The following is a 21,283-nucleotide window of genomic DNA, read 5'->3' on the forward strand; positions in this document are numbered from 1 at the left end:
AATCATCTCGCTCTGAGAATAGTAAAGTGCCAGAGAATTGGCAGATAAACTCCATAACAGAAACACATTTTCTATATATATATATATATATATATATATATATATATATATATGTGCATTTCTGTCATTTAAGTGCAAAAAAGTAAGCATACTCATTTCTGTCTCAGTGGTTGTCATTATCTATATTGAAAATAATACACTTGGCATGGAAAGAGTCATTGAAATGTGCTTTTATTCAGAAAAATCACAGTTTCTTCATCTACTTCAATCTGCTGCAGCATGAGCATGCCACTACCAATATGGCAGACATGATGGCATCATTAGCATGCCTACATAGTTAATGCATTGGCTATGTTTATAATACCCATAAGCCCGTATTTCTTAAATATTACCACTGCTGGTGGGCCAGTTGAGCCTGACTATTTGGATAGTAATGTCAGTATGTATGGCCATGCTAGGACTTGCTACAAATTTCCAGTTAGCTCCAAAGCTAACCTTAGCCAGGAGGCTAACACTGATCCAATATGCATACATTGATTCTATTTATCTTCAGAGGGCCTATTGGAGGGGCTCAGACATTTTAGTAGGCAGGCCTGCTGCATACTAAACTTACGATTGGTGTGCTGTCCCACTACAGTTGCAGCACCTTATCATTTATGCATTTCTTTATTGGTCGAGCTGCTTTGGCTAAGTCAGCATAAAGCTAGCACAACCGTCCTTAAATAAAAGTCAATAACTATAAACATGATTACGTACATATTTGTGTGTTATTTAAGCATGTATGAAACATATTAAAGGACTGCTACTTTTATATTTACACTGCTTGTTGGATGGTTTGGAGAGCTCTGTTGTTCTGAGAGCTCTCCTGCAACCAGTGTGCTCCTGCTCTCTACTTTCAATTTCTGGACGATGTAGTGTACACTCAAAGATTTCTTGCATTCATAAAATTGCATACTATGTGTTCAGAACGTAATAATATTAAGTGAAGTGAGGGGGCCAAAAGGGGCCTTATCATTTGCCCCGGGCCACGAAAAAGTTTGATCCGGCCATGGTGTCATAGATAAATAAAGCTTGTAATGCTACGTACATTTGAGCTAGATAAATAAATTCAAGAAAACTTAAATGTGAGCTCCAACAATGTCTAAATCAAGGCAAATCAGCACGTGATCTGCCCCTGAAGGTTAGCCAAAAGTGAACTGTCACTTAAAGGAGGAAGTGAACCTCCCACCCGGTTTAGTTTTCACAGACACTGCCATCTCTCAGAGTGACTCTTCAAACATGACAAGCCAGCGGTGACGCACTTTAATTTTCTCTCCGGGTTAAATTTGGAGTTTAAACTGAAGACGTGTTGGGAGGTAAGATTCATTTTACCTGCTGATACAGAAGGTACTCTTTTGCCCCACATGCGCGAGCTGATAGCGGTGAGCCATTTTTGACTGCGCGAGACAGCAAGATAACACCATGTAAACAAGCTCTGGTAATACGGAAGTGTTTCAGTAAAGCGTATTTAAGAAGTCTCAGATTTTAGAGACATATCCCTCCTTAACAGTATTTTTGGGGAAAAATATTTTAGAGAAGTGACTAATTCAGTGTTGTGCTTTTAAATCGCCAAATTTGCACTGACATATTTGTGATATTGCAGAATTCAAAGCCTGTAAATCGTTTAATGATGGAGCTTCAGACTCAGAAAATCTATTACAGGAAGCATCAAAATACTTAAATCAGAGTTTAAACGCTGCACTAGCTATATTTGACTTTTATTTGACTTTTGAATTTATGTGTTCTCTGACAAAGTTGACCTATTTAATATCAAAAGTTCAGAGAAGATAAAAATCTTACTGTTTTAGCCAGTTTAAAATGTCATTGGATAATGTACGGATTACTAGGACTGTGTGTTGGCTGCTTTCTGCTGTGATATTTGTATTATTTGTCTTTATAAAGACCACCTTTGTGTTGTTTTTCAGCACAAAAATCTATGAAATTTGATTTAACTGTTAAATATTTATCTCCAAACTGGTTCCTTAAATAATTTACATTTGCCTACTTATTGTTATAGCAGTTCTGTGATGGGATTTGCAAACATGCACAGCTGTCAAACGTTTTTTATTGTCAATCTTATGATATTGGACTTGACAATAAAACAAAATTATAATGCCCATCCTGGACTCAAACTATAAATATGAATAACAATTTTATAATTTAAAACAGTTTCCTACAATGAAGACAAGCTTAGGTTTATGCATGTGTTTAACATGGTTATCCTCTGATATTGGCCCTGCTGATGGATGTCAGAGCTTTTCAAATCATGTGGGACAAACTGATAGGAGTAGCTGATGTTTATTGGTCTCCAATCAACGTAACACTGGCATCAAACAAACCCACCGTCCAATCCAGTATATTAATTGCCTGGTAAGCTGCAGCCTTTTTTTTTTTGAGTCTCCCAAAGAGGAAACCAGTTTAAGCTGGCTTCCTGTGTGAACATTTTCATTTTGTTCTGTAAACCCACAACATGAAGATTCTGAGCCGCTGTCACACTTTTAGTGGCTAGTTGTCATGTGACAGATTTTGTTGTATGCATGGCATTTGGTAAGAATTTGGAGTGAAATTAAGCCAAAGGGGAAGACACACCTTGCTGTGGTGCCAAAGTAGCTCACTTTTTTATTTTTTTCAGTTATCTTTATTAGAAAGTGCCAAAAACAATAATTGGCTAAATGCCAGATATCAGCACCATTAATTGGCCAGGCTGATAATCAGTTGTCCCCTTACAGTTTGTAACCAGCTGGCTAATACGTCATATGAAGGTGGTCTGGGATGCCAGGACCGTCCCACCCCATCAACTGATGTGACCTAATTTCTATAAGCGTCTGTACAGTATGACAGAGGTCACAGTTTCTCCATGTGACTTCGTGAATTTTAAGTAGAAATGAGCCAAGAAACAATGTTGGCTCAAACTTAGGCTCTATTGAAAATATATTTTCAAGCCTGCATGTTCAAGCAGCGCAGCAGATCAGGAAATGTCGATATGCTGTGGTGGAAGAACACATTGTGGAATGATGCATTCAAAATAGTCACACAGAGGCTTTCTGGGTGAAAAAAACGCTTAAAAAATGTACGATAGAGCATACATTTGAGCCAACATTGTTTCTGGGCCCATTTTTACTTAAAACTCTCCAAATACCACAGAGAAACTGTACCCATCTGCTATGCTGTACAGACTAGTTTCCCTGTCTGTATGACCAGTGAGTCCTTCTTAAAGGGGCAGCGCTCACTGAAATCACCGAAGGATAGTGCCACTACTATTAGCAAGTACCTCATATGACCCAACATCAAGAGTGCCAAAATATGTCATTAACAAAAGAATGGCTGTATTCATAGTGATGGGAACTGCAGCTCTTGATTATTTGGCTCAGCTGAGTCTCTTAAATGGGAGCAGGTTCCTGTTGTGAATGACACATCACAATTCCAAGGCCACGTACCATCCTGAACACACTTTTCATATCAGTTTCATCAGGACTCAACTACTGTATATTATAGTAACCTTAAAATAACGTAAAAAACAAACAAACAAAAAAAAAACAAAACAGGGAGAAAAGCCGTTAAAAAGGCACTGGCGGCCTCCTAGCTTGTGGCTAAGTGGCCTACAGTCATTCATATTGTCAGCAGCTTTACTGCACACAGAGATACCAAACCACAGAAATGATGTGTGAGTCCATAAGTGGCGGGCGAGTGAGTTCAGATATCAGGTCACCACTATAAATGCATTGTGTGGATGGAGTCATTTGGTACGCGGATGCCCAAAACAGATCATAAATGCAAAAATGTGCTTTTGTTTTATGGAGCCTATCTCTGTATCGTTGCTCAGTCTCATGTTTTATTCCATCTCAGGCTCAGGCTGCACCATCTTTTTTAAAAACAAATTTAATGGTTGAAAAAACTAAGAGATCTGGTTCGAAATTTTTCATTAAAGAGGCTGTAGTGAGTCCTCAACACCAAATCTCATTTCCTGACTCTCAACAAGTAATTCTTTCTTGCCTCTCTGGCAGGTATTTATCTCTTATTACAATAAATGAAGGCTTTATTTTTGGTGGGTTTTTTTTTTTGCTTGAGGTAAGATGTTTATCTGGACTTGTCAGGAAAATGCTCCATAATGAGTTAAATAAGATTGTACTCTCATGTAGTTTTTGTGGCATAGTGAAGTCACTAAACCCTGTCTGTGCTTTCTACAAAAAGTTATTTCTCTTTTACCCAGCAATGCAGAGGTTAAAACTGACTCATTGTTTTTAAACAAAAAGCCCAATTGTTGGCTTAACCTCCCTCACAGTTTTGGTTCCTAAAGTTAACTAATCTTTGACCTAAAAGTGCATCACTTCTCTTTCTTCTCATTGCGAAATCCATCAGTCATCACGCACATAAACTCACTGTATCACAGGCTTTTTAATAAGAGACAGTCCGGTCATAAAGTAATGTAACTAGGGTGGATTCTTCTGTCACTCCCACAACGTGGACTCTGCTCACATTCTCACATGAAGTGCAAAAATGAGCGTTTTATTGGCCATTTAAAGAGCACTGCTGGTTTAGTGGTACATCGTGAAACCTTCTGCTGCTCTAAGGTCCAAACTGTTCATCATGGGTGAAGCTTGTGATTTTTAACTGGAGATTTCAGCCATTTTGATTTCTCTGTTTCTTTTTTTCTAGGTCTTTTTCTCTCAGAAGCATCATGGTTACGCTGAAGAATAACAACAACAACACAGAGGTACCTGATCAGTCAAATGAGCCAGAAAAGGTGAGAACCCTGAGGCACTTTCCTCCGTATGGTTCCATAAACGGACAAGCGACGGGAGAGACCTGCCCGACGTGTCGAGGCACTGGACGAATACCCAGAGGTGGGTTTCCTCTTGAAAAATGTCTAAATGTTTGATTTTCTCAGCTATAAATGTATTTTATGCAAATTTGGACTAAAACCAAACATAGCTAGGTGAAATTCATCATTGCATTTCCTTAAATAACTAACAATTTTATTTCAACAGGCCATGCAGACCAGCTGGTCGCTGTAATCCCATGTAACGACGTTCGGCTGAAGCCCAGGCGCACGTAAGAGATGATTATGTATATTTGTGCCTTTTTAGATCAAAACATGTCTGCCCTTCTTACTTTTTTCAAATAATTCTTTAAAAGCTTTGTTATTCCACAAACAAGACCAGAATTCCAAAAAAGTTGGGACATAAAATGTGATTAGAAACAGAATGTTGTGATTTGCATTTCCTTTTCAACAAATACTCAACTGAATGCAGCACAAAGACAAAAAAATCTAATGTTCAAATTGGCAAACTTAACTGTTTTTTGGAAATATGCACATCTATCTGAATTTGATGCCTTCAATGTGTTCCAAAATAGTTAAGACAGATGCAAGAAAAGACTGTTAAATCTGTGGAATGCTCTAAAACATGTTACACAGGAGAGTAGGCTGATTGGTAACAGGTGGTAGTATCATGATTGGGTATAAAACGGGCACTCCTGAAAGGCTCAGTTGTTCAGTCAATGATGGTGTGGTTTGCCACTTTGAGAAGGACTGCAAATAGTACAACAGTTTATGTACAACGTGCACCTGCAAGAAATTTAGAGATTTACAGATCATGATATCATCGAAAGATGCAGAGAAGCTGGGGAAATCTCTGCACATAAGGAGCACAACACTGAATGGCTTTGACCTTAGATCAGCAGCTCTGAGTTAAAAAAAAAACAGCATCATTCTGTGATGGATATTACAATGTGGACTCAGGAACACGTAAGAGAACCATCATCGGTTAACACAGTACATTGCTGCATCTACAAATTTAAGTTAAGACTGTACTAAAGGTGCATAATATTATCTGCATGATATCGATACTGTAAGATATTAAAATTTCCACTGATCAACCTGTATCTCCTGTTTAGTTTGTCCACAAAAATTTCCATCAGGAGAGACTCAATAATTTATTTTACAATCAGACTCCATTGTGATGACTTCATGTACCAAGGAAGAAACTGAGGTATGCAGGATGAAATGAGCAGAAGACATGTGAGGCTCTAGATGCTGATGAACTGAACGGAAGTGGCTGGGGTGGAGGAGGGGTGCAGAGTCTGCACTGTGAAAGAGAGGACAACAGATTTAAAATATGGCAGGTGCATGATGATTGGTCAAACAAGGTTGTGGCAGAATCTGATTGGCTTAGTGCTTAAAAGAGCAAACCCATAATCAGCTGATCACTGGAGCGGGAAGAGGGAAAAATTGGATGAAGGGAGAGATATGAAGGAGTGGTGACTAATGATGAGTAGAAACAGTCTTCCTGCTTGAACTTTCACTGAGCTCTATTAATAAATTTGTGGAGGCAGAACCAAAAGACCCATATCAGTTGAAATCGTTTACTTAGCTCATCCTTTTAAGTGTTATATTAGGACTACAGTTCAATATTTCTTCCTCCTGAACTGTTTTAGGTCTGAACCACATTTATTCAGTTATATCAGTTACTGTATCACATCAGTTATAGGCACTTTTTGGCATCAGCCATGGTCCTGTACTGCTCTAGCCTTCTGATGGCCACCGTCCAGGCCTGCCCTAGGTCCATGCCTTATCTCTCCAGGTATCCTCCCAGCTGACCCACCTGTTGTGGGTCACTTGCACATCTGTGAAGGACACATTAGCACTGAGAGACAATCCGTTCAATATAGCTGGAAATTTCTTAAATATTTCTGCAAAACAATTCCAAGACATATTCTGGGTGAGTTACAACAGCATGGCTTCACAATCAAAGAGTGATGGCACTAGTCTGGCCTGCATGGAGTCCAGATCTCCCATTGAAGATGGAGAGTTATAATGTGCAAAATACGATGACCAAAGCTTTACATCAGGCAAAAATTTAAAAGAATTTTACTTTCAATACTTCAACAATTACTGTCTTATTCTGTTTTTATTCACATATTACACAGCATCCCATCTTTTTAGGAATTGGGTAGCTAAATATAACATGGTAAAACAAAGTGGTCCTGCAGTGCACTGTATATAATTTTTGGATTATTCATATCTTATTGTTGTTTTATCAGGAAGCTGTACGTGTGCGCCTCCATGGCCTTGTGTCTCCTGCTCTGCTGTCTCATCCTCTTCTTCCTCTTCCCCCGGAGTGTCACGGTGACGCCCGTGTCTGTGCTGTCAGTCATGGTCTATTTCACCCAAGACACAGTTGAAATGGAGGTCACGGTGAGTAACGGCAGCAGTAGAGCAGAGGCAGCCACATGTGAATCTGGAAAACATCTCCGCTGATTTGTAAATCACTTTACTGAAAGAACAAGGATGGTCATTTTTGGTTTATCATGAATCAAACACTTCAGATATGATTATGAACTTTAGAGGTCCTAATTTTTCCAACTTACAGCATAAAAACAGCCATGTAACAGCACATGAGCTTCACGCCTCAAGTGTGACGTCATGGGAAAAGGGCTTCCTCGTGAATCTGCTGGGCATTTGCTGAGCTAACATATTTTAAATACATTTCATTCACATGACAGGCCATAGACAGCTGCTCTAGATTTTCAAAGGAGACTCTTTAACGCTGGAAAGATGAGTGTTTAAAACATATTTTATTTGTTGATGTTAAGGGTAGCATGCCAAACGAACCTACAAAGACCCTGCATCTACATATGAGGACATTACAATTTGGCTTTCCTACAATATAACAATAATTTATGCTATCAGAATATTTGAGATAATTGTCCAGAATTTTGTTGGAAGTTAAAGCAATTTAAAGGATTGTCTGGGGAATTTGTTTTGAAATTTTCAGATCTTTTTTCTTGAATATTTTTGAGGATGTTTTTGTACTTGGTACTTTGAAATTCTTGGGCACTTTCATTGGAATTTGATTGAAAATTGGGGAATTTTCTTTGAGATTTTCCTGAATTTCAATGGATTTTTTTAGGAAATGTGTTTGAGAGAATTTATTTGAATATTCCATAGTTTTCCTTGGAATTTTGGGGGACTTCATTATTAGATTTTTCAGGAATTAACTAGTAATTTTAATTTCAATTAATCTTATTTTTTGTTACTGTCATCAGATTAAGGTAATTTCTAAATGTTAGGGAATTTGATGGCATATAAGGGTGGTAAATTTCCTAAAAAATTGTTTCTGATTTTTCATTGTTTTTTTTTTTTTTTTTTTTTTTTTTTTTTTTTTGAGAATGTGCTTGGAAGTTTGGAGGAATTTGTTTAGAAATTTTCCATGGTGTTCTTTGGAATTTGGGGGGAATGTATTTGTACATTCTTGGGAATTTGACTTGAAATTTTGGTGGAAATTTGCTTTAAAAATTGGGTCTAAATTGCATTAAATTTTTGGTACTTTGATCAGAATAATGGAATTTCGATATTTTAGGGAATTTGACTGAAAATTGGGGTGGGGAATTTCCTTTGAAATTTTAATGATTTTTCATGCATTTTTCTTTAGGGAATCTGTTTGGAAATTTTCCATAATTTAACTTAGAATTTTGGGGGAATTTTTAAAAAAATGATTTCCAGGAATTTCATCAGACACTTTGATGGAATTTAGCTTTGAAATTTGGGTGGAATTCACTAGATTTCTTTTAAGGAATTTCCATGGATTATTTGGTGAATATGATAATCAAATTTTTAGGATTTTTCTGAAAGTTTTACCAAAAAGTTTAGGGAATAATTGACAAAATTTTGGGTATGTTTTAAGGGATTTAGTTGTTATTTTTTTTTTTTTTTTTCCACTGAAATTTTGATATGTATGGAAAATTTGGGGGAATTCAAGTGGATTTTTCATGTTTTAGATGTCTTAAGTAGTTTTGAAGGAGTTTTCTAAGACCTCCAGAACTTAAAAAACTGAAAGTTAAGTTTATACTAGGCCATAACAAGTCCTTGTGGTCCATCGTTAGGTGGTCAAAAACCTACACAGCAATGTGTTGTTTCCACAGAATCAGCACCTTACGTAGCTGTCATGCTGTTTACAAGTTTGTCTTAGATTGGCCATCTTTAGCTTTTTAAAAACATGTTCTCTGAGAAAATTACTTACAACAAATGAAGAAATAATATTTTTGTCTTGTCCAATCAGATCAACCTGTTATGTGTCATTTTTTGATGAAAACAACTTCCTGTTCGAAGACAAGGCTTAGGTTTTAAACTAATCAGGTCTTACTGATCCCAAATAAGTGGTAGAAAATAAATATCCTCACTTTGTGCCATTTTTGGCATTCCTAAAGTTGACCCAGACTCTCTCTGCTCCTGTATCTGTGTCATTCTTCTCATCCTGCTTCCTGGGTTGCCACATGTTTCTATCTTTAGAGATTCTCATTTCATTCTGTAAATATTTTTCAAGGCTCATCTTTCTTCTCTCTTGAAAGATTTGTTTTTACCCTCTGACAAGCTGCGTGTTTCTCCTCCAGAATCTCATCAACGTCACCAACAACAACTTTGTCCCGGTTCAGATCTTGGAGTTTGACATCCAGGCTCTTTTTTACACAACTTTTTTGGGAAAAACTAAAATCTGCAATATGACCGCCATCAAGTCTCGCTCACGGCAATCAGTAAGTAAGACACAGAGATAATAAAAAAACTGTTTATATATTTACTGTACCTTTTATATCTTACCTCTCTCTTTTAAACACTCACAGTACACCGTCAAGAACAACCTGACCATCTCTGATGAGGGATTAAAGTACGTTTAAAACACACTTGTATTCAAAATATTGAGTTAATGTTGCATAATTCTATTCTTATTGTTATTTCCAATCATAAACACCTTTTTATCTCTCAGGAACTACTGCCAGTCGACAGCATACAAGATTCACACGTTATTTTTGGAGCTTCAGTAAGTGTCAGCCTCAGTGTGAACATCACCAACACACAGGGTGATAAATGCATCACTTTTTAAAACCACAGTCCCTAAAAGAGTCTAATCTTCTAAAGACAAATATTTACAGCCAATACGAGCTATGAAGGTGAGACAGAAAGCTATGGCGTATGTGCAACAGACAGATCAAGATTTTAGATAAAAATATTTAAAGGGAATTTTGAGCACACAAAAACAAACTTTAGTGCTCTATTTAAGCTTTAACTAACCAGTGTGTGTGTTTGAAATAGCCATGTTAATGAAGGTGTGTTGTGCATGCAAGAAAATTAAAACAGCCTGTAGAGTTTTTGTGATTCTGCTCTTAAAGTCATAAAAACCCGACACAGCAGACGCTCCGCTAGTCTCCAGTAATGTTTCTCCTTCTTTCTTTTTCTCTCTGCAGAATGACAATGAACATCTCTTATCTCTCTCACACGGAGCAGCTGTCTCTGGAATCCTTCGAGTATATTGACTGTGGCACCAATTCCACATTGCCACATCCAGTGCAATGATGAAATGGAAATGAAAAACACAGAAGTGTGAAATGCTGAATATCCTGACTATTGCACCATTATCCCTGCTGTAAGGGATGTGAATTTAATGATGAATACGGTGATGGTGCACCTTATCTTATCCTGTATGTTGTTTTAGCATACTGTCGGACTTTAATCAATCACTACAATGTTGTGATTAAGACATGAACACTTTGACTCCAGCATGAATGTTCTTATTTCTGTTGTTTACAGTTAATCTGTATTAAGAAGGGGAAATTATGTGCACAGTTCTCTTGAATGAAGATGTGAGAAGTGTTTATTTTATCAGAAACTTGTCAACTTTAAAAAAAACTCCTGCCACTTTAAAACTTTTCCGACTGTTTTTTTTTTTTGCCATGGTGACAGATATCTTGTAAATATTTTTTTTCTCAAATGACAATAATGATCATGTCTTTGTAATTTGCACTTCATTAAAACTAGTATTTCAGTCAGTATGTAGCTGTCTTTTAATTCGTCCAACCTTTTTCACTAGATTTTCTAGTAAGACTCGTACTGTGCTCCTTCACATGTTGATAACATCCGCTTTCAACCTGTTTATTCTAGGGTGGAAAAAGGAAAAACATCTGTGGTTGTATAGATATGTAATTTTGTACAGTTGGGGTATCTGAAATTATGGGGGAAATTTCAGAATAAGACTGACACGCGGAGCCATTAAATTTCAAGTTATCCTTAATCCTCATAAAAAACAACCAATAAACTTTTATTATTTTTTAAATTAATTATTCAACTTCATTCATAATACAATTCTGGCAGTTACATGCATGAAATAACCACTGAAAACATCATAGAATAAGTGACATGAAGATAAAATTTAGAAAAAGATCAGAGGTCTTATGATGCTACATAGGCCGATGTAGCTTAGTTTACTATAGCAAACGTAGATGTAACTAACATAGCTACATATAAAATGTACCTACACACCTACATAGCATACATACATCTTTGTGAGCTTAGCTTGAGCTTAGCTACATAGCTAATATAGCTACATTTGCTATGTAGCGACATAGATTACACAGCTAACAGCAACGTATAGAATGTAACTACATAGCTGCGTAGCTTATATACATCTTTGTGGGCTTAGCTTGAGCTTAGCTATGTAGCTACATTAGCTCTGTATCTACATTAGCTACATAGATTACACAGCTAACAAAGCTACATGAGTTATGCTTGCTGTGTTAGAATGTTTCATGGAGGTCTTATGTTACTACATAGGCCAATAGCACTTAGTTTACCATAGCAAACATAGCTAAAGCTAACGTAGCTACACATTGACCGTACCTACATACTTTTGTAGCTTACATACATCTTTGTAAGCTTAGCTTGCTATGTAGCCACACTAGCTACATGGATTACACGGCTGACAAAGCTACTTTTAAAATGTACCTACATATCTACGTACCTAGCTTACATACATCTTTGTGAGCTTAGCTTGAGCTAAGCTACGTCGCTACATTAGCTGTGTAGCTACATAGATTACACAGCTAATGGAGCTAGGTACAGAATGTACCGACATACCTACGTAGCTTAAATACATCTTTGTGAGCTTAGCTTTAGCACAGCTACATTAGCTATGTAGCTACATTAGCTCCATAGATTACACAGCTAACGGAGCTACATGAGCGATGTTTGCCGTGTTAGAACGTTTCATGGAGGATGACCTTTTCCTGAAAGCAGAACGCTCAGATTTATTTTGCAATAAAGCTTTGCAGGGCAGGTTTTCAACTTTTTACTTTTGGTACCCTAGTCTTAACCCTAACCCCAAATGGAAGTTTAATTCAATTTTATTTTGAAAGTTTTATTGTGTATTTACATTCTCAAAGAGACGCCGTCTCAGATGAACAGTCTGCTGCCAGACTCCTCTCATTATAGTGCCAAACACACAGACTTTCTGGGTGAAAAATAAAAGGCTTCAAAAAGGGTCAAGATTGTGTAGAATTGAGCCAGCATTGTTTTTGGCCCATTTTTACCTTAAATTTTCTAATTTACACAGAGCAGCTGTACCCATCTGTGCCGTAACCTTGTCTTTAGTTACCAAGCCATACATGATTTTTTTTACTTCTACTTTTTAAGATCTTGAAATAAAATGTTAACCTATACTAGTCAGTGGAATTTGGTTTATATAAGTATAATGAGGTCTGTTTGACTACAAATTACACAGCTAATTTAACTAAGATTTACAGTGTGGCACTCCAGAGATTACCTATTAATTTACCTTAGTAAATCAAAACAGCTTGAGTGGATTTTGCTGAATCAAATGCACGTTTTCTGGTGATAAATGTGTGAAGAGGGTCAAAGTTGAGACGACAAAACATCAAGATAAAGCTTTAAACCACCAAGAATTTGCTCTTGAAGTTCTTGCGAATGACCACTGGGTGGTGCTGATGCTCTTCATTCTTAATAATAAAACCAGTCTGTATGGTGTCAGCTGAGAGGGGCAGCACTGATGTCAGTCCATGGCAAAACAGAAGAAAGCGATAGAAAAGTAGTGATAATAACACAGTGAATGGTAAATTAAAATACTTAAATAATCTTACCAAAAACATAAAATAAGATCAAATAAATCCAAAAAAAGGAGTATTGTAATCAGTGATTATTGCACAATAAGAATTAGGGGCTAAAAGATGGGATAATGAGATAAAACAGTCTCTCCCAGACTGAAGCAAACCTCAGCACAGTTTAAACCTAAAAATATTCAACCATTATATAAGACTGAGAGTATTAACCTCCATGTTTTATTTCATAAACAGAGAATTTTAGTGCAAACACTTCAGAGACATACATTTTACTAGGAAAGTTTTTATGGAGTCACAGGTTACAATTAACCACCACTGAAATCATTTAGCTGTTTTTTTGTTTTCATATTGACATGACACAATACAACTCATAATGATATGATAAGATATGATACATTGATACAATACAATATGCTATGATACAACACGATAAAATTCTTCAATTAGGGCTTCCAAGATTAATGGAGTTAATCGTGATTAATTAAGGCCCACAATTAGTACACTAATATTTTTTCATTGTGGTTAATCACATGCTTTATGGTACCTTTCAACACACTGGTTAAGGCATGTAAGCTCCACCACTGCTCCTTCATATCTCATTTCACTTAAAAAAAAACCCTCAAAGACAGCTCAGTAGACAATCAGGAGTCATATGCACCTTTTAAATCGTCCTTTCTTTCATTTTCAGTCCATAGCAAGTTCCTTTTCTCCTATAAGTCCATCTATATATTTGATCTACCTCTAAAAGTAGGCCAGCACCCAAACAGGAAGTTAATCAGCCTTAGTTTAAGACAGTAGAAAGATCCAAAAAGACATGAAAATGGTTTAAAATGTAAAATAGATAATTGCAATTTACAGAAATTTGGAGATTAATTGTGATTTTAAAAAGTAATCTTTTAACAGCCCTATATAAAATACAACTTCCCAAAATATGATACAATGCAACATTATTTGACACAATACTATAATCTATAATACAATGTGATAAGATACAGTTTGACACCATATGATATGATCTGATCTGTTATTATATGGTTTATGATAGGACAAGAGCTGCAGAACAGCAAACTGTTATTTTAAGAAAAATGAATGAATCATAAAAAAGGGGAGTATAATTGATGTCATGTCAATGGAGATATTTTGTATCGTACATACTTTTATTTTTTATGATTTACATTCTTTAGTGTGGAAAAAGTTTTAAAATATCTAACGTAATGTAAAGCAGAAACCCCACATTATTTTCAAAGCCATTCATCCATAAATTAACTGGAGGAGTGAAAATACATGAAGATGGTACAGATGTTGCATTTCGTATATCGACCAGCAGAGGGCGCGCAGTAGCAGTCCAGTTGACTGTGACGTCACCTGAGCTGTAGCTGCTGCTCTGCGCTCGAGCCTCTCTGGAGCTCCTCACTCACTCAGAGCTGGTGGAGAGGAGCACGAGAGCAGAGGAGACCACCGGGACTAACGACGTTTGTTTACGGGGAAACTATGGATATGTTTATTTCCTGTGGATAATATTTTCACCACGCATTGAAAAGGTAAGAACGTCAAGTAAAACTACGCTCTAAAACTACATTTTAATATATTTAGTCAAAACAAGCTACGTCTTTAAACTGTATACATGAATAGTAGCTTACGTTGTGTATGTTCATCCTGTAAAGTTAACCTTGCATGCTCTTGGTGCGATATTTCCAAGTTTTTTGATTTATTTGCAGTCTTTAAACATCATGGAAATTACATGTTTCAAAGTAAACGAGTAAGTTTTATGCAAGAGAAGCGGAAAGCTGTGATTCCTTGTTGCCTAAAGCAATAAAGTGCAATAAAACCAAGTTAAAAGAGCAGGCATTCAAAAACATGACGGTGCATTTTGCATCAACAAACAAGAACATCGCTGAGAAACATTGCTCTAATCAAACATGTTGTGTTTTGGGCTCATAAATGAAAAATTAATATCTTTCTGTGACTGTACAGTGTTCAGAAGCAGCTGTTTGATGGGTATCTGGATGTCAACAACAACCGGATTAGTCCTGCTGCTGCAGTCCTCATAGGCAGCAGTGAATACATATCATCCATCCACTGCAATGAAATCAATCTGCCCCGAGAAAAGCCCTTTAGGTTGAGCTTGTCTTAAGAGGATCGAGCTCTGGAGAGCTCAGCAGCCCAATTAACTGTTGTTTTTCTGTGTAATGTGGCACCAAAAACCAAGGACAATTATTGATCTGTGTGAATAATTTATCAGGGAAGTTAATAAAGTATGCATGCACTGTTTGGATAAATGTTAGGTCAGGAATAGGGCTGGGCAATACGGGCGAAAATCAAATCTGTTTCTTTTAACGGAATGACAATATAGGATATATCTCAGTGGTTTTGTCTGTTAGGGCTGTCAGCATAAATGCATTCATTTTTAATTGCATGCTTTATTGCCCCTCTTCAGTACACTTTAGTTAAGCCACTGCAGCGTCTCTGCAGCCACAGTGATGTAAATAAGTCCACCACTGCTCCTTAATGTCTCATTATACTTTAAAAAATCAGCTCAGTGGACAAGGCAAAAGTCATTTGCACCTTTTGTCATCACACATTTCTTTTACAATCCATTGCAAGTTCTTTTTTCCATGTTTAATGATCAATCCATCTGAAGTTTCTTTATTTTCTTTCAAAATAAAAGCGGCTTGGTGTCTAAATAGGAAGTCAATAAGAGAACAGTCAGTAACACAAGAATGATAACCTTTGATTTAATTCTAGTAGAAATAAAACGATGCTGATACCTGCTTAAAACCACAAGAACAAAAATAAATGTCCCGGGTACTCAATATTGGCCACATTTTCATTTTTAATTGCCTTAAACTGCAGAAAAACTCATATCCACTGTCTAAGTTGCACAGAAACTTTGGCAACATTTCCATATAGACAACAATTTTCTCTCCTGAGCCAGTTCCATCCTCTTTTCTAAAGTTGCCAATGTAATTGTGCAGTTCAGACAGTCTTTCCTTCATTTCAGTTGAAATTTGACCAAAGATTGTTACTTTTCCGTACCTTTTGATGCTATCTCTGATGGATGCTTAACTGTAGAAAGCTGCATGTTAACCCGTCTCTAAGCTTGCATATTTGGCAAAGGCTGTTGAACCTCTGGTAAAGCAGCAATTGTACACCCTAAAATGCTGCCTTGTATCATAGTTTTTTTTTGTTTTTTAAAGAGCACATGTCTTTACTGCGTAGGAAAGACAATTGCAGCTGTTTTAAAATATGCAGTCACTGAATCAGACATGGGTTTACAGTCATGGGTGTATGATTATGAGTGTGGATTTAACCATTTTGAAATATTCTTATTTCTTCATATTTTTACTTTTATTGCTGCAGGGTCCTTTCTGTTAGACTAGAGGGTAAATAAATTGAAAAATAAATAACAATTGGAAACACATGGCTTTTAGGATTACAGAAAATTTGGCGACCTTGTTATATTAACTGTTGCCAAAATGTTTGTAAAGAGTTTTTTTCCCCCTGCAATTTCTGATCAATAAAAACAACAAATTGCCCGTTATTGGGAGTCTAGAATATCTCTGGTGTCATGCAGGTGTCAATAAAGTTAGATTTTTAATCATAAAAAAGGCCTCTAAAGATATGAAATAATAGCAGCCTGTTCAGACCAAACTTTTCAAATAGATAATCTTGTGTGTTTCTAAATAAGGATTTTACTTTTGTGTTTATTAATTCCTAAAGGTTGGACCACAGAGGTACTTCAGAGAGACTTCATAAATAAAAGAACAATTATTGAAGTTAAAGTCATATTTGAAGTCATGAAATACTTGATAAATGTTATAATGGAAAAAACAGCCAGTGTTTAATGTAGAGGTACAATAAGTACTATTTCTGTACTGGAATGTCTATTATTTTAAAACGTGACCATTCCTGTGTTGTATATATGTATTTTTTTTTTCAAATTGAGGTCTTCAAGTATCTGAAATATTTCCTAGAGTTACAAAAGGCTGGGAAATTCTTAAATTTTTGAATTGTAACAGGAGGATGAGTCTTGTTATGGAGACTTCCTCACCCCCCACCTCAATACTATAATAATAATAATAATAATAATAGAAATAATTATACATTTTATTTATAAAGCACTTTTCAAAAACAAGGTTACAGAGTGCTTTACAAGGACAGCAATAATAAAACAAAGCCAAAGACAAAAAACAGGTGGGTCATAAGATCATGAGCAAAGTGAAGATTATTGAATGTATTGGGACATAAAATTCAACTAAAAGAAGGGCAGCGTATTTAAGGATTTACAAAGGGAAGATCAAATCAGGAAAGGCTCTCCTTTAAAAGTACGTCTGAAGAAGAGATTTTAAAGAGATGACTGCCTCAGCTGATCTTCTGTTTTCAGTCTGGTATTGGGAACGACCAGAGGACCTTTGTTGAGGATGTCAGTGTTCGTGTCTGCTCCTGTGGTGCTAAACGGTCAGAGCTGGAGCTGGGAGCAAGGCTGTTAAGAGCTTTACAAGTAAAAAGACTGGCAAAGTAAACAAGGCAGGATGAGATTCTACTTATGATTCTGAATGGACTGTTCAATAAAACGACACCTCATAAGGTATTTTCTAAAGAGAAAACTAATGTTTTGTTTTCATTCATAAATTTCTCACGATGTGGGAGAAATGCACTTAAACGAGTTCATGCTGGAGGTGTGGAGGCGGCGCCAGAGGGCATCTGCATCCTTGGATCCCAGAGCACATGCATATTCTGAGACTGCTTCCAGCGCAAACATGGAAGTGCACTTTTCAGTGCATTTCTCTCTCATTATGAGACATATATGAAAGCAAACAAGCGTGCAGTTTTCTGTTTAGTAAATACGCCTTATGAGGCACCCTGTTAATTAAGGGAAACAGCGGAGCTGGGCAGTGCTGGTCTGTATTTGTCGTATTGTGCTATTGTTCTGGTTGAGGGACCCCTGGCAGCAAATTTTTACATACTGTGCATTTAGAACTCATCAAAAAGACCTCGTAGTATTTCATACTATAAAAATATTACACTTGTTTTTTTTTTTTAACTTATTTTATTTATTTTTGTAATCCAATCATTTGCAACTCATAAACGTCAAACATTCATAACTTTTCAGAAATGTAACCCTTGAATTGCCAGGTTCTGTAATGGCACCCCTCTGCTTTTTAGATGAGAAAAACAACAAAAATTGAGTTATTTTCAATACACATAATCTAATTGCGATTTTTTTCCTAAATATTGCGATTGCGACTTAATATGCAATTACTATCAGGTTCCTCATCTTGTGTATTTTTTCAACCAATTCAAGCAATAGCCTAAATAATTCTATATTATAAACTACATTTATTCAGGAACACACTTATCATACATGTAACTGTTTTATTCCAAAATGGAGTAACAGTTTTCCTTGGCATAGAAGGCTTAAATACACCGCTGTGTTGAGAGAAAGAGTTGTGATTGGCTGTGGGAGCTGGGAGGCAGTAATTGGTATCAGCTGATCGTGGCTGGGGGTATGACTTCCTTGAACTGACGCAAAGCCTCATCAATATTAGATAGAATGAACTAGGGCAGAACGATTACAAAAATAATCTAATTGCAGTTATTTTTGCTCATATTGCAAATTTGTTATCAATTGCTTTATTGAAGGGAATTATAATTTTATGTCACTTCTTTTGATTAAGAAAAACAAACAGAAAACACGAAAAGGAAGACTTTTGACACTGACACTAGAAACCCTGACATTTAAATAATTGCATAGTGTGTATAAAATCTCTGCTGCTGCAAAAATGAATGTGTTCAACTGGTATTTTGACACATTTCAAGTTAAAGGAATATTACAACTAATACTAAAGAGAAGTCCCCCAGCATTTATTGTCTGCATGTTGTATGGTCTAATGGCTCCAGGATCAAAAACAATCAAATTATAATGGAAGTAGATGGGACCGAAATGGACACTAGGGGTACAAACGTCGAGATTTTTGTACATAGTGTATTATAAACATGGGTATGAGTTAAGACAGCGTTTCTTAACATGCCATAAAAGTACAATAAGTTGCCAAATCTCATGCCTGAGGCTTGAAAACTCATAAAATGATGTTCAGATGAAAATGAAGTTGTCCCAAAACGGTACAAAGGGACACATGAAGGTCAAACACAGTGCTTGCCTTCTATAAATGTCTGTGCTTGGAGACATTAGTGTTGCAAGAAACGAGATTGCATGGTCACAAAGTACATTCAAAAAGATAATATTAGAAACAAACATAGCTGACCTTCTGAGGAAAACAATATGAACAGCAGTGGCTTGCTACTTGTAATATGTGACCCATCGAGGGCTTTCCTGGTAATTTTACCATCTGAAAACACAAGTTATTGCACCAAAATTCTCTGTTTATAAATGAAAATATAGAGGTTGATTTGGGTTGTTGCATACTTCCATTTGGGAAAAGCTGCTGTAAACAATCTTTTTACTGAGCGTTAGGCCTGCTGTCTTTTTCAAATTAACATGTACACTATTTATATTGATATAATTGACAGTTATACCCTAAATCTCTTTGGAAAGCATACCAACATATCTTAAAAACCCGATATAACAGCTCTAGTCAGGAGTGACAGGATGATACATCCACCACTGTGGAATGTACTCCCACTGATTATTTTTATCTGTTCTTTGTAATCTAAATAGCATTAAGATAGCGTTCACATTCCTTCAGCTGCCATTGTGTCCTCATTAAATGCTAACTATGTGTCTGTTTGTTTTGATAAGGTCTCCGAGGACAGGAAGCAAATGCCTGAATACTAAAAGAGGATTAAACCAGGGATCCGTCACCTCTCCTAAGTAGGTGTGAATTTCTGGCTGCAGCCATGGGGAACCAGCTGACCGAGATGGCCCCCAACACGCCATTCCTGCCAAACTTCCAATCCCTGCATGTGGTCGTCATCGGGCTCGACTCAGCCGGGAAAACCTCTCTGCTCTACCGCCTGAAGCTGAAGGAGTTTGTGAACACCATCCCGACAAAAGGCTTCAACACAGAGAAGATAAAAGTGTCCGTGGGGACGTCCCGGGTGATAAACTTCCAAGTGTGGGACGTGGGAGGTCAGGAGAAGCTGCGGCCGCTGTGGAAGTCTTACACGCGCCGCACGGATGGGATGGTTTTTGTCGTGGACTCGACCGAGCTGGAGCGCATGGAGGAGGCCAAAGTGGAGCTCCACAAAATCACCCGCACCTCAGAGAACCAGGGCGTCCCTGTTTTAATCCTAGCCAACAAACAGGACCTGGATTCAGCGCTGTCTGTCAGTGAGGTTGAGAAGCTGCTCTCTGTGCATGAACTGAGCACGTACACGCTGCATCACGTGCAGAGCTGCAGCGCCGTGGACGGTCAGGGACTCCAGCCGGGCCTGGAGAAACTTTACGAGATGATCCTAAAGAGGAAGAAGATGGTGAAGCACAACAGGAGCAGAAAGAGATGAACTCACTGAGGACATTAGCGAAGGAGATTTATCCACGGTCGAGACACTCCTAATGGTCCCGGTTAATGGGAGAGCAATTTGTGCCAACTAAACAACAATTACAAACGGCCTCAGGGTCGGAGAAATGGATTTGCTCATAACAACCGAAGCAGTATTGACATATTGTTTGTCCTACAGTCGTGCAGCTGCCCTTTGAAACCTAAACCTATAGATTTAAAGGGAACCATGATAGCAGTTAGTCCTCACTAAGTGCTTTTCTAATCTTGATTTAAAGAAGAATTATAACAAGATGTTTGCTTGTTAGCTGTAGGACTAATTTACATCAATGTGGCATCAACGTAGAGAAGAGAAATATACAAACGCTCTGAAATCCTACACAAGATTGCACAGATTCTGTCTCACTAATCTCCTTTTTTCCTCTTAACTACTTCTCCTTAATATTTATTCCACTTTTTTGTAAATCACATGAAATGAAACAGAGTTTAGTGGTGACGAAGCACAAATACTTTAAAATTTCTTCACCATGCTACCAGTAATCCGAAGTGCTTTCCCTCCATGGCCGCAGAGGTTAAGTTTCAGTTACACTAACAATGTTTATACCAGTTGTACATTTTTTTTGTAACACTGAATAATTAATAAATCTGAACACTGTACAGGACATCCATGTCTTTATTTGCTCTTAATCAAACTGAGGATGCTTTAATCAATAATCAATATCTGCTATTTTACAAAGGACCACATTGCTTTGCAGTGGAAAACCTACAAAAACACTGTCTACAGTTACTGAAGAGGCATTTTAGTGGGTTTTTAGCTAACTGTTTTGACTTTAATTAAACAAATCTTTTGTTTTAGGTCTCTATCATCATGCTTGTGTCAA

General features: G+C 37.0%; 2 protein-coding genes across 2 annotated transcripts; both read left to right on the top strand.

The window, feature by feature from the left end:
• Window positions 1-1,220: 1,220 nt before the first annotated feature.
• tmem106a (transmembrane protein 106A) lies at window positions 1,221-10,863 on the top strand. Its single transcript, XM_041815918.1, has 8 exons — window positions 1,221-1,355; window positions 4,696-4,883; window positions 5,028-5,091; window positions 7,081-7,234; window positions 9,430-9,570; window positions 9,658-9,701; window positions 9,801-9,854; window positions 10,279-10,863. The coding sequence occupies exons 2-8, from the start codon at window positions 4,718-4,720 to the stop codon at window positions 10,385-10,387; spliced, it is 732 nt and encodes a 243-aa protein (XP_041671852.1). The 5' UTR covers window positions 1,221-1,355; window positions 4,696-4,717; the 3' UTR covers window positions 10,388-10,863.
• A 3,496-nt stretch (window positions 10,864-14,359) lies between these two features.
• On the top strand, window positions 14,360-21,053 carry arl4d (ADP-ribosylation factor-like 4D). Its single transcript, XM_041815919.1, has 2 exons — window positions 14,360-14,483; window positions 19,703-21,053. Exon 2 carries the CDS (start codon window positions 19,801-19,803, stop codon window positions 20,404-20,406), a length of 606 nt encoding a protein of 201 aa, XP_041671853.1. The 5' UTR covers window positions 14,360-14,483; window positions 19,703-19,800; the 3' UTR covers window positions 20,407-21,053.
• The last annotated feature ends 230 nt before the right edge of the window (window positions 21,054-21,283 follow it).

This window comes from Cheilinus undulatus, linkage group 20, assembly GCF_018320785.1.
Source record: "Cheilinus undulatus linkage group 20, ASM1832078v1, whole genome shotgun sequence".
Taxonomy (NCBI): domain Eukaryota; kingdom Metazoa; phylum Chordata; class Actinopteri; order Labriformes; family Labridae; genus Cheilinus; species Cheilinus undulatus.